General features: G+C 40.3%; 1 protein-coding gene and 1 long non-coding RNA gene across 6 annotated transcripts in view; both read right to left on the reverse strand.

The window, feature by feature from the left end:
* Nucleotides 1–6,588: 6,588 nt before the first annotated feature.
* Nucleotides 6,589–8,620, reverse strand: LOC118496605. Its single transcript, XR_004899208.1, has 2 exons — nt 7,386–8,620; nt 6,589–7,341 (listed from the first exon to the last, which is right to left on the reverse strand). It is a non-coding gene; the product is annotated as an uncharacterized LOC118496605 (long non-coding RNA).
* A 388-nt stretch (nt 8,621–9,008) lies between these two features.
* LOC116066172 (MAM domain-containing glycosylphosphatidylinositol anchor protein 2) overlaps nt 9,009–13,122 on the reverse strand; it is a 182,270-nt gene continuing 178,156 nt past the window's right edge. For all 5 annotated transcript variants that reach the window (XM_036008975.1, XM_036008976.1, XM_031322067.2 and 2 more), the window contains one exon: nt 9,009–13,082. In XM_036008975.1, coding sequence (XP_035864868.1) covers nt 12,994–13,082 — 89 coding nt within the window. In that variant the 3' untranslated portion in view covers nt 9,009–12,993. The remainder of the gene's footprint in view (nt 13,083–13,122) is intronic.

Raw genomic sequence — 13,122 nt, forward strand, 5'->3', positions numbered from 1 at the left:
TGCACAGGGGTAACTAAGCTAAATGCTTACAATGCTAACATGCTAATGAGTGGGCACTCATTAGCCATTAAAACCTGTGGATATTTGTGGAATCATGCACTCTACAGACCTTGTTACATTAGCATTCTAACATTTGCACTAAACACAAAGTACAGCTGCAAATGGGATTGCAATTTTGCAGGTATTTAAAATTCAAATAAACCAAATTATTGGAAAAATTCCAACTGTGATGATAGCTAGATGAAAAGTTGTGGATCAAAACAATTATTACAATTCATCCTGACAACATTTCATGAAAATCCATCCTATAGTTACAGAGATATTTTACTTTAAACAACCTCATGGTGGCACTAGAAAAAAGGTCAGGGCATCGTCAAAGTAGGGTTAATTGTCTGGGGTCCATGCCATGGATATCTGCACCAAATCCTGTCACCCCATCTACTAGAGAAAAAGTCAGTAGACTTCTCCTCTCGAGATCATGAATGTAAAAAACTTCATATTAATCCATCCACAGTGGTGGACTAACCGTCAGACAGACAGACATTGTCGTTCTCAAGCCACGCTTGCATGTCTTAACATAAAAAAATTTCCAAGAGTACTGGTATTGTATGACAACTTTGGCTTAACAAATCTGTCAAGTTGTGTGCACTAAAGAAATGAAAATGAAATGATGATTCTGGGATACTGTCTTCCTTGTTGTTTTTCCTCACCCAGCAGAAGGTTTAGTCCTCTGGGAGAAAAGCTGGCACAGGGTGTCGGCTTTGTTCTCCACAAGACGTGACAAAATGAAACCACTGCAGCTGCCGTGAACTAAGTCGTGTCTTTCTGGCCAAAACAAAGCGAATGCCATGTCCCGCGGCATGACACAAAAGAAGGCAGATTTCAAATCCATGTCACTAGTTTGATATATATCATTTCAAATTAAACACATGCCACATAGTTAGCATTCCAGCACAGTTCCACAGCAACCATGACAGAAATAAATAAAATAAAAGCAATTGAATTTCCTGACAGGATTTTGTCGAGGTGAAAACTAGTTTATGATGCTGTGGGGCGGATTTTGTCAAAGAATCGAAGAACCACAACCTGTTAAGTGGAACCAGGGATCAGAAGAACTTGTCAGACTTGGCAACGGTACATTTTTCAAATGATTTACAGTCAACTCACATACAGATGAAGGCTCAGTCACCCAGTGAAATATGCAAACACTTGAAAGGTATCTTGTTCCTGAGGGATGGAGGATTGTTACGTCTGTCTGTCTGTCTGTCTGTCTGTTTTGGCAGAAAAATAGAAGGAGATAATTGCTTGGTCTAACTTGTCTGTCTTCATGCTGAGAGGTACTCTGTGCCAGTGTCCTGTCCTTTTAAGGACACTTGTGTGACATCAAACCACAATTGGTGTGCACAGATGAAAAGAGGAGATGGAAATTATGGATTGGAGTTTCACATACTTGCCCAATTTCAGCAGTTATATTCTTTAGACATTCTAACAGGTTTTTTGACAGTAGTGGTTTTATTTGAAAAAAGACAATCCTGTGGGTATATTTCTTTTTGGAGCATAAAATTGCTTTTTTTAAAAGCTACTTTGATCAATATTCTTATATTAACAATGGATCAAATAACTATGTGTAATGTTAATTGCAGGTTTAAATATGAAGCTTTGTGAGACATGGTTACAGTGATGAAACAACTGGCACTGCTCCTGTTTGCATTCATTCATTTATAATTTCCCAAATACTTACCTTTTACACATTTTACACAATCAGGGTGATCTGATGTACAATCCAATTTCATCACTTTGTGTCATAGCATCACTTATTTTCATGTTGACAGAAGGAGTGTAAATTGAAAATCATTTCCTTTGTCATGTTGCTTGACTTACTTTAGTTTAATGGGGCATTGTAGTGCGAAATGTGCCATCCCCTCAGGACCTCCGCGGTGTTCAGTAAAACTGCTTCAGTAAAATTGAAGGAAAACAATCCCCACATTCTGGGTCAAATCAAAAAATGAGATCATTTCATGCGATGCTCCATGCAGGGCATTCAAATTATAATTTGTGGGCTCATATTAAATGGCGTGAGCTCTCATAAGAGCAGTGAGATAAGGGAGCAGTGGGGGTGGATCCTCGTGGCATGGTGTAATCAGGACGTGGGGATGAGAAAAGGTCATTTGTGCTAATGCAACATTTTTTATTCTATGAGAGAGACGTCAGCGCAGATAGATGATCCAAAGGTCACCCGTGTCATCACGCCCATTCTGTCCTGTGGGGTGATGCAAAATACATCTGATGACTGCTCTCCACACTCTATCAGAGAACAAGAAAGCGAGCAGCTCATCTGGTGGGCGGAGAAGGGCCTGGGTGGGGCTCGCTCACATGATGAACAACCTTGCTTGCAATCTTACTCATAATGTTAACTCACTGAGATGGCAGTGGAGTCGGAGGAATCCGACAAGTTTAAGGTTCATTTACTTCCTCTCTGGCACATGGAAGACATACAAGTGGAGATTTACGCTCTTTTGATCTGTATCAGCAACTTTAACAGTAATGAAAAGATCTCACAGGCCGAGACGCTGCTCGGATAAACACACAATTCATACTGAGCAAATGAATCACCTACTTGATATGCACAGCAGCAGTAATCATTATCTAGCTAGCTCATAAGCATTATACTCATAGCTTACCAGTAAACAAAGCTTATGAAATAATTTTTTGTCAATTAGCTCTTTGAGAAATGATCCAGAAATAAATTAATGTAAACGTGATGTGGGACGATGAGGAGAGGCATTGTCTTTATCCTTATGCCTTACCAATTCATTGCTAAATCACTTAGCAAGAACCCTATACATTGAGAGCACAAAAAATATGACAAAGAGAACGCTCTGCTTACAAATGCTGATGGGAATATTTACCCGCAGAAGCTGAATTAGATCTCTCATTAGGATTGTCTCGCGAGGATCAACAACATAAGAATAAATGGAAGTTAACAGATTTTTTTTGTCGCATCTAAAGAAAAGTGCTCACCAACTCTGAGAAACTTTGTGTTTTGCTGAAGCAGGTCATGCTGTACCCATGAAGGAACTACATGTAAAACCACCCCTGGAGGTAATCCATTTTATATACGAGACAGTCTTACAATACAGAAATGTGGGAGTTGCGATACAGGGTGACACTCATTGTCATCATAATTGAATTAGGCAGAAAATCAGCAGATGTTCAGAATCTCTTCATTCATTGTTTAATTACCTGCAAGGATAAAACTATCAGGCAGTATGCTCTGTAGAAGTGCTCTGGATCTGTGCATTAGCAAAGCAGAACTCAGTACTGCAGTAAGTGAAGCAAGAGTGCAGGAACAGCGCAGTGGAAGAAGGTGACCACTGTGCTGTTTAGGCTTTGCCTTTACATAACTATCTAGTGACCACAATTCAAACAAGATCTGATGTCTTCCTCCCATGATGTGTGCTCTTATCACACAACACAGATGTCTGAGCGGATGCCAGCGGGCTCAGGGCTGTGATGAGAACTCCTAGTTCTGCACGGTGGCACCCGGTGCGAGCACTGGATTTCGAAGGGCAGACAGATAAATTATTCAGCCTGAAGTTTTGCATCAACACGGCTCAGATGGCAGCACATGAGAGGGATTTATTTATGCAACATCCATGACAGGACAAGGAGATGTCTCAAAGCCATGGGTTGAGTGAGTGGTACTCATATGTATATGGCGAGGCAAATCACTGCTCATAATGGAAGAATTGCTAATTGCGAAGTTACTCTGTAGACGCTGACATCTTTGTGCTTGAGATGCAGGTGATGAAGAAAAGAACAAAGATATATATATATATATATAGTATATTGTTGACTGGATTTATTTTTTCGGATGATTTTGATTTTGTGTGAAAACTTTTGAATGTTATTTAAAAACAATAACTTGGGCTTATTAGGTTGCAAAAAAAGATGCACTGAGGCGACAGCTAATAAATTAAATGAAACCCCAGTTGCGTGGCTTTTTTAGTTCTGTTATTGGAAAAAAAAAACATTTTACTCGTGAGAGCAATCAACTTTAATCATCTCAGCAGACACAAATTTGTTTTAGCACAACACGTGTCAATGGCGAATAAATGAGGAGTAATTGATAATGTGTCAACACTGCAGCGGCCACAGACGTGGTCATCTCATGTTTGCCTGAATGACTTTGACAAAGCTGGCATAACTGAATAGACATTGTTTGACTGTCGTTGGGGAGGCCTGTCAGATGAGCATTAAGAGACCATTAGCATTCCATGACATTTTCCCATCCGTCCAAAAAGCAGTGGTGGCCCTGTAAACAAAGTGCTGTTGTGGTGCATGGCAAGGAGAAATGGGAATAGAATGTAATGTAAAACGGCATTGTTTAGTGGTTGAGGTACCAGGTGCGCATTCTAATGCGGATCTACAGGGCAACCTCTGGCTGGCTGAAACAGACGAGGGAGACGATAAGGGAGCGGACGAATGGGACATGCAGCAGGGTAATTGGAAGTGCTTGGGTTTTTAAAGGCCAAATGCTACCAGGGGTTATCCGCCGCAGAAACAATGTGAAGTTTTTATGGGAGTAACTTATTATCCGGACAAAAAGGAGGCTTGTTACGCTTCACAGAGGGCTTGCTGGATAAAACAAAATCATAAAGCCCACAAGCAAACTTTCAAGAGCCTTGAAAGCACTGTAAAATTACTTTTAGCACCTTGTGTGGAGGAACAACGTTTGGATTGTGTACTCAACACCCTTTTGAATAAATGTGCTCCAGTTACCACTAACCGCTCCCTTCACAGTAATTATCTGTGTAATGGAACAAGAATAATGTGGTGTTGATGTGCTTAAAATATATCACCACTTGGATATCGGTAAATAGGCTTACATCATCGCTTCTGTTACCATGCAGACCATGCAAAAACGAACCTGAAGATGCAGATGAGAGCTGCAGAATATGACATCACGTGTTTCTTATTGTCCATCAGAGACCGGGAAAGACACATCAACGCTAAAAAATATTGTTGTAACAAGTTTTGTCAAGTGAGGATGTTGCACGCAACAAACATCTTACAGAAACACACATAGCCATAGCATTACATTAATCGGTGGACAGCCTTAGGAAAGCCCTGAGGCTAAAGGGAGACTGATGGCAAAATCTGCATCTCATAAAACAAGAAAACTCTCCCGCTGTTCCCTCAGGGTACAGGGCTGAAAAACAACACAACGGGCAGTAACCACTCTCAGTAAAAAAAAACTTGCCTTTCAGGAGTATGGACACAGCCATGGCCCTACAGCAAGGCCTTGTTGTGTTCAAGAAGCCAAAACAGTGTTAACAGATCATCCTGACATGCATTACTGTATTTGTCAGTACTGTATAAATAGCAAATTGCAGCCTGGTCTTTTAATAACCTTTTCAAATTTGTAGAATATCTTTATAGTTACGAAACACTTTAATATTTTGGGAAATACATATGCTTATTTACTTTTTCAGCATTAAGACTGGAAGCAGCTAGCTAACAGGATACAGCCAAGAAACAAAAAACAAACTCTTAATCTCATCTGTTTACATGGTGGTTCTTGTTTGTTTAATCCGTACAAAAAACAGAAATGTAAAAACGACAATTTGTGTTTTTACAGCATGAAAGCATTAGCTTAGCTAGCATGTAAAGGTGCCCTGTGAAGATTTTGTACAAACGTTTGTTTGCATTCAGCATTACTCACCAAACCGCAATGTCTGTACCCGTGAGGTCAAACAGACATGTTGAATGCATTTCCTTTCTCATAAAACATTTGCAAAGCCAATTTTTCTTGAAAGTTTAAAACTTACAATGTTTACATCCACGCTTAATAGCACATAGTCTTCTTCACTGCCTTTGTTGGCGCACTAGTTTGTTTCTTGACACGCTACTGCCACCTGTTCATAGCGTACATAAACTCTACAGGCGACCTTAAAATTCCATGTTATTGTCTGAGTTTGCGTCATACCATTTTTCTGACCTTGTGATTATTAAAAAATAAAAAATGAAAAGTTTGTTGGTTTTCTTGTATGTTTAGCATATTAAAGAGGTGACCTAAAGAAAAATCATTCCAGGCTGTGCACTGTACAGTAGCTTACCCTCTATAAGCTTACCCCAGTCGGGAGGCCCCTGCTGGCCAACCTTTGGATGACTTTCAAGCCCCTCAAGCACACCATTGTTATTCCTATTTTCCCTCAGATGTCCTTTTCTTGCCTCAATCACTCACATGCTATCAACTCTGAGAGGAAAGCAAGCATGCTAGCTCCTCAGAAGAACCACAACCTGGGGAGTTCTGTCAAAAGAACAATTTGCACAACACAAAAGCTTTTGTTTCCAGCCCTTTGAGTGTGAGACAGGTGCTCTCTATGGGAATAACTTGGCTTTCTCTTTGAAAAACTACGAGGACAGAGGTGTCAAGTACAGGCAAGCCACAGAAACAAGAGGATTTGTGTTTAAGCACTAAGCTTGTAATATGGGACATTATGTTCTATTCTATTCTATTCTGTTGCACTTTATTACGTTCTAGTCTCATACTGTATAATGGAAAAAAGTATTTAACACAGCCCATAAAATATTCGTTTTCTTTATTTTTTCATTAGTTGCAGGTATGGCACAAAAAATGGGTGATAATCCAAAGAAATACAGTGAAAAAGAAGTCTGATCATATATAAATATTGAGCACAAAACAGAGAAGAGTGACAGGTCATCATTACAGGGTGTCGGCACAGAACAAGATAAATAACATCACTGAAACACAGCTTTTTCAACAACCTTGAAATTACAGCATCAAATCTCATTATATCCAGAGGTCTTTGCGTTTGGGGGGGGGGGGGGGGTATTTTTCGACTGTGGCAAACCTCTTCGTTTTGTCCTCCTGCACTGATGGTAAATAACTGGACAAGTAAAAATGGAGTCAGTGCCAGCAGTCATGTTGCTCCGCCTGGCCTGTGATTCCATCGAGAAGTAGTGTGATTCACTCCAACACCAGAGACAATAAGATACCAAAAGGTGGCAGTTTTTTTCCCCACTGGTAAAGTTGTCACACTGTGCAGCCATGCCATCAAATAGTGACATACTGCTTCTTCCCTGACAGAGCAAAATGAGATCTCTGAAATGTGTCTACCCCTTCCAGTTATTTAGTGAGACTGCAGTCAGCCTCCTGTCGTGAAGTCACTCACTACTGCCTAGCCACTGTGTGAAAGTAAAAGAAACTCACCACATTAAGATGGCAATTTTACTCTTGAAATCACATTCAACACAGTGGTATTTTTTAATGTAATATGAGCAGACATTTTGTTCCTGTTCGAGTCCCTCATATGACTCACTGACTGCCAAATCTGTCGGTGGTGGTCGTGCCTAACCACAAAGCTCCCCTCCCCCGCCCCACTGTTGGCACTAATTCTCATTCCTGAATATATACCATGAAAGCATGGTGTGTATAGTGATAATTAGGGCTACCAAATATAATTATATCATGCTAGTGGAACGGAATGGTTATTTGGGGAGCTAAAATAGCGCAATGAATGGCACAATGTGACAAAGCCCTTCTTAGGTTGAACAGAAAATGAGAACATTTCCACTCAGAAAGAAATGTTGGTACTGTTCCTTTTAGAGACCCTCGAAGCACTCCGTTTAGCATTAAACACATATTTAAATACATGGTAAGAATAATACATTTCCAGTAATTATAGCTTTAACTAAGTAGGTAAAATGTGAAAATTGCAGCTGAATTTCAAGAAACTACATTACATCTGGAAACTGCCTGAGTTCAGCAACATTACTGGACTTCATGCTATTTCTTTTCTTCTTGTAGTTTTTAATATTACAAGGTATGCACCTTCTAGGAATTAAGACAATACTTTGTTTTAAATTACATTTTCTCACATAGCAACTGGTCATGGTTTTACTCACTTGGATAGGTTTAATCAAATTTACCAAAGAACCTGGGAAATAGTTTCAGCACACTGCATGTTGCAGCAATTATGTTCAATCTGCAGTCTGCACAAACCCTGACAGACCACATCCTTTAATGCTACAGTAGCTCCATTTTCATGGTATTAATGTAAGCACCAGGTACATTCATGCACAGCTGCATAATTCGTTTGTATATTTGTCAATGCACAAAAGAAATAACAGATTTTCATCTAGGATGCAACAGCATTAAAAAAGTCCTTGTTTGTTTCCGTGGTATTTATCATATCCAACGTTATTTCCTTCTCACTTCAATTAAGACAAACATGTACCATTTATGTTACACAAACGTAGCAAGTCGAATGTGTCATTTTCTCAGCAGGGAAGGTGAAACTGCATTTTAGAAGGGAAAACTGTTTCTGTCTCTGTAAACTGTACTGCAGACATGCTTCCCTCCTCCCACCTACCAAATGGCTATTGCCTTTTCCCGTGCAATAACGATCAACTTATCGTTCGTTTCAGCAGTGTTACGAAGGAAAGACCAATTTCTAGTGTATACTGTGCCCAGTACGATGTAATGCAATGCAATACAACTGACCCAAACACCTCATTTATAATGTTTAGTATTTGTCAAAACCACAGGTTGTTTGGTACTTCAGCTTTTTTTTTTTGTTAACTGAATTCAATGGTCTAGCCTACTGCTCCCAATAAGTGACAAAATAACGGCAACATTTTCCTATTTACATGTTTTGATTCGTATAGTCACAGCGTGTACAAATACCATGGTCACATGAGACACAGCCATCTTCTAACGATATAGGCCTACATACTGGGAACTATATTCTCAGAAGGCGAAGCACTGCTACTTGGGCGGAGTGATTAGCGCAACACCTGAAAAGCACCGTTGTTACTCTCTGCTCCTCACCACGGGGCTTCTCAGGTGCTGCGAGCAAATCACTCCACCCAAGTAGCAGTGCTTCGCCTTCTGAGAATATAGTTCCCAGTATGTATACGGTTAGAAGATGGCTGTGTCTCATGTGACCTTGTTACTTGTACACGCTGTGACTATACAAATCACAACATGTAAACAGCAATATGTTGGCGTTATTTTGTCACTTATTTGGTGCAGTAGTCTAGATAGAGCCGGTTACCTCCAGGATCTGTGCTAAACTAGGCTAGCGGTGGGTGTGTCAGACAGAGTTACGACATGCACCGAGATGAGAAGGTTATGTATGGACTTATCTAACTCTGGGGGTTACTGTGAATAAGCTAAAGTCCCAATAAGTCGGCGTGTTCCTTTAAACTTCACTTCACTATCACCACAACTGCAAACCCTTGCACGAGTGTCTAATGAATCTAATACCGCACGCAATAACGCACGCACGCACGCACACACGCACACACACAAGCTACTAATACATCAAAACGATTTCACCTCGTTAGTTTATGAACACTTCACACCTTCCACTACTACAGAAGCCTCTAATCATCAAAATAAAGTAAGTAAACACAACACTGTTTACATATTCAAAAACTGTTAAATCTGCTTCAATTGTACTTTGAAGTAGCTTAGAGGACTTTTATCAATAAATAGAGCAGAGCTGAGTGTGCAAGCTACTCACATCTCTCGTATACACAAAGGGCAGAGGCTGACACATGGTGTAAAATTGCACAGAAATGGAAATAAAGGATATGGTGGGAGCTGTAATACCATGGAAGCAATTTTGCTATCTCTGTTTTGGAGATATGCATGAATGTACTCCACAACAGTAGGATAAAAATCAGGTCTGCTATAGTTTTTTAAGAGACTAATGCTGATATAATGCCAACATACACAAAACTAATTTCACAGTATGGCGAATACGCAGTTCGAATTTTTTTTTTAAGTAAAAGTTGGACATTTTGGGGAAGTACGCTTTTTTGCTGAGAGTAAGATTAGAAGATTGATACTACTCTCATGTCTGTACAGTATATATAGGCCTGCAGCTAGCAAATGAGCTCATTTCCCAAAATGTCAAACTATTTCTTTAAAACTTTTGACCTCAACACTAGTGATAGCAAAGGCATTCTTTCATTTAAATCAAGCTGCCATTTTCAATCATTCATGTACTTGGAGGTGAAGCTGCTATTACATGAGAATCGACCAGGTGCTCAGTGTGGCCGTAAAAGGAACAGTTACCAAAACATCTTAAGGAACTCATAGCCATCCATACCATAAGAGTGACGACTGCACGGGGCACTTTTCATTACTTCCTTACAGGAGGATATCGCAACTAGCTAATGGATATTTTATCTGAGCTTGTATTTTTGGAAACTGCTTCAAAGTCTGTGTCAAAGTCAGGTGAAGATGTTTATGTTTTTGAAGTGTCCAAAATAACCTATGAAAGTCTGAAAGTTCTCATCATCAAAAGCACACAAAAAAACATGTGTTTTAGTAAAACATTACATCTAGTAAGACTGTAAGAAAAGAACTCCATTTACATTCATTGTGATCTGGGCCTTATGGAAATACAAACAGAAATGAAAATGAAACAAAATGAATAGCAGATAATAGCTGTGATTATCGCTCTGTAATAACATCATACAGACCGTAATGGTATTATAAGGATGCCCTGAAATGCTCATCATTCTGCTCTGTTTTGCTTAGCATATTTATCTTCTTTACATGTATCAGTTTCTTATCACACCTATTGTACACAGCTTTATGCTCACACATGTACATGACCCACTCAGACCAACCTTCCTAGGCTTCCACAGAAAAGGCTACATATGCTGAACAACCACAACACCAAACTGAACCAGTCTGCATTCATGAAGACTTCATTTATACTCTTGACTGGATTCCCTTTGTGCCCTTAAGTTTTCTGGTTGCACTATAAATATGAATGTAACGAGTACAAAATGATTAGTTTGCTGTTAAACGTGGACTTGTGTTGGAAGGAGTAGGTCATGTATGTGCAGAGAAATATAAAATGGATTTTATATGTGGAGACCTTAAACTGTATGTTGTGCTTCCTGTACTCCAACATAAAACATTTATCATAAACCTTTGAATAGAGCTTCTTTAACATTTACAAGTTTTACAGTTACCAAATTGGTTTACTTCTTATGCGTCCATCAGCTTGGATACTTAAGCAATGCAAAGGGAGACAACAAGAAGAGAAAGCAAGTTAAGTCATCTTCAACAGAAAAATAAGAAACAAGACACAAGTCCTCAAAACATTTGTCATAACCAACAATGAACGGAATTTTTCATTTTCTTATTTTCTCTTTTTTACAATACATTTTTTAAAAACCCCGCTGGTTAAGGTTATGGTCTCAGGTAGATCTTCCACAGTCAATCTTCACAGTTTGTGTAAAAGCAGAGAAACATTCTCGCTAGAGTAATAAAATATCATGACTATTATTATGGTCATTATTATCTTTTATTCTCATATTGTTCCATATAAATGGTGGAGGATAGGGGCGAGGCGGATCACCCTAATGAAGAGCCTGCAGTCCCAAAGTTCCTACTCTCCTCCCTGTACAACGCAATGTTTTATTCAGCAGTTGTTCTTTTGTTAAAAAAATGCTCGCCCGCAGGGAAGGAAAATTATGGGAAGAGAGAGTGGGTTATTCATTCGACAAAGTGTCTCTATCCTCCTGTATGATCTTTTCTTTCTGCAAAAAAAAAAGATCCAGAGCCTCAATTTCACTGTTGCCGTTGTTTTTATCCAAATTGTTTCCAAACCTGGTCTGCCAGCAGTGCCTGTTCAGCTGCCCTCACATTGAACTATGCGTAGGCATAGGCGCACGAACGAGCACACACGCACACACGCACGCACGCACGCACACGCGCACACACACACACACACACACACACACACACACACACACACACACACACACACACACGCACACAGGCAACTGTCCCATCAGGAGTTTATCCGGGTGGAGCACAACCCCATACTCCCTCTGAACATGCATGCACTCCCGTCAGCACTTGTGGGGCAAAAGAAACATGTAGAAAATAGCCCATCAGAGGAAACATGAACAAAGATGTGTTCGATGTTGATTAACACCCAGGCTCACGATTCGGTTTGTAATCTGAAGGCACTTTGTTTCATGGCAGAAAGTAAAGTGGCTTCTGTTCCACAGGCGGACCGCTGACTGAATATTCGAGTCAGGCCTCACTAATCGGACCATTCTCTACTCTCTGCCTGTTCCTCCTCTCTCTCCACTCTTCCTCCCCTCAACACCCTCCTCTCTGCTCTCTTTCCATCTCTCCCTTTCATTTCAGCTCCTGAGCGTCGACTTCTCTCCCCGAACCTCCAGTCCAGCTGTCTGCACCTCCGCTGATTCTTCTGCATTCAATGTTCTGCCACCATTACGTCAGTTGGCCACTTGGCCTCGTGAGCACAGTGTTAAGAGATACATAGGCAGCTACAGGGGAGTACGCAGACAGAACTAATGTTGCCAGAGTCCTTGTTTTCCTACAGTACAGCACCGAGCAGATAAAGAAATGTCAAGGTGTGACGTGAGGCTGGAGTGAAAAAAAAGTGTCGGTGATTGGCATCTGGTGCGAAACAATGAAGATAAAGATACACAGAGAAAGGTCTGATTCCATGTATTTGTAAGGAGGAAATTGTTATTTCCTATTCAAAAAGTCAGCAGTGTCTATATTCCGCCGCCTTCTAAAGATATTTTCATAACTTCATAAAATTGTTCTTGTGCTTTACAAACTGTCCTTCCCTTGACACTTGTGAACTCTTTCGCCAAAGTCCAGGCTTACTCATCGTACGCCTGTCTTTGTGCTCGTAAAGATGTCCAGAGTCCTGCACCGAGGAGTGTTTTCTGTAAAAGAGGTCTCTTTAAAAAAATTAGCGCATCTTCTTTATTACTTTTTGTGTAACTTTTTTTATCATGATTTTTTCTCTCTTTCATTAATTCCGGTCCCTCTGTGGTCTGTCAGAGGATCCCTGCTGCTTTCAGGATGCATGAATCTTTGGTGATTGGATGCCGAGGGTATAGTTCACAGACGGTGGGTCTGAATATTCGCCTCTGAGATGACGGAGAGAAGGGTCACCTCTGACCTTCCAGGAGGGTCATCACCAAGGTGATGCATAGCAGCCATATATGGGAGCATGTGGGCGGAGCCTCGGAGCTGAGATCTGCAAGGGAAGAATAAAAGAAACAGAAATTAATGGTAGC

The sequence above is a fragment of the Sander lucioperca genome, chromosome 13 (genome assembly GCF_008315115.2).
Source record: "Sander lucioperca isolate FBNREF2018 chromosome 13, SLUC_FBN_1.2, whole genome shotgun sequence".
Taxonomy (NCBI): Eukaryota; Metazoa; Chordata; class Actinopteri; order Perciformes; family Percidae; genus Sander; species Sander lucioperca.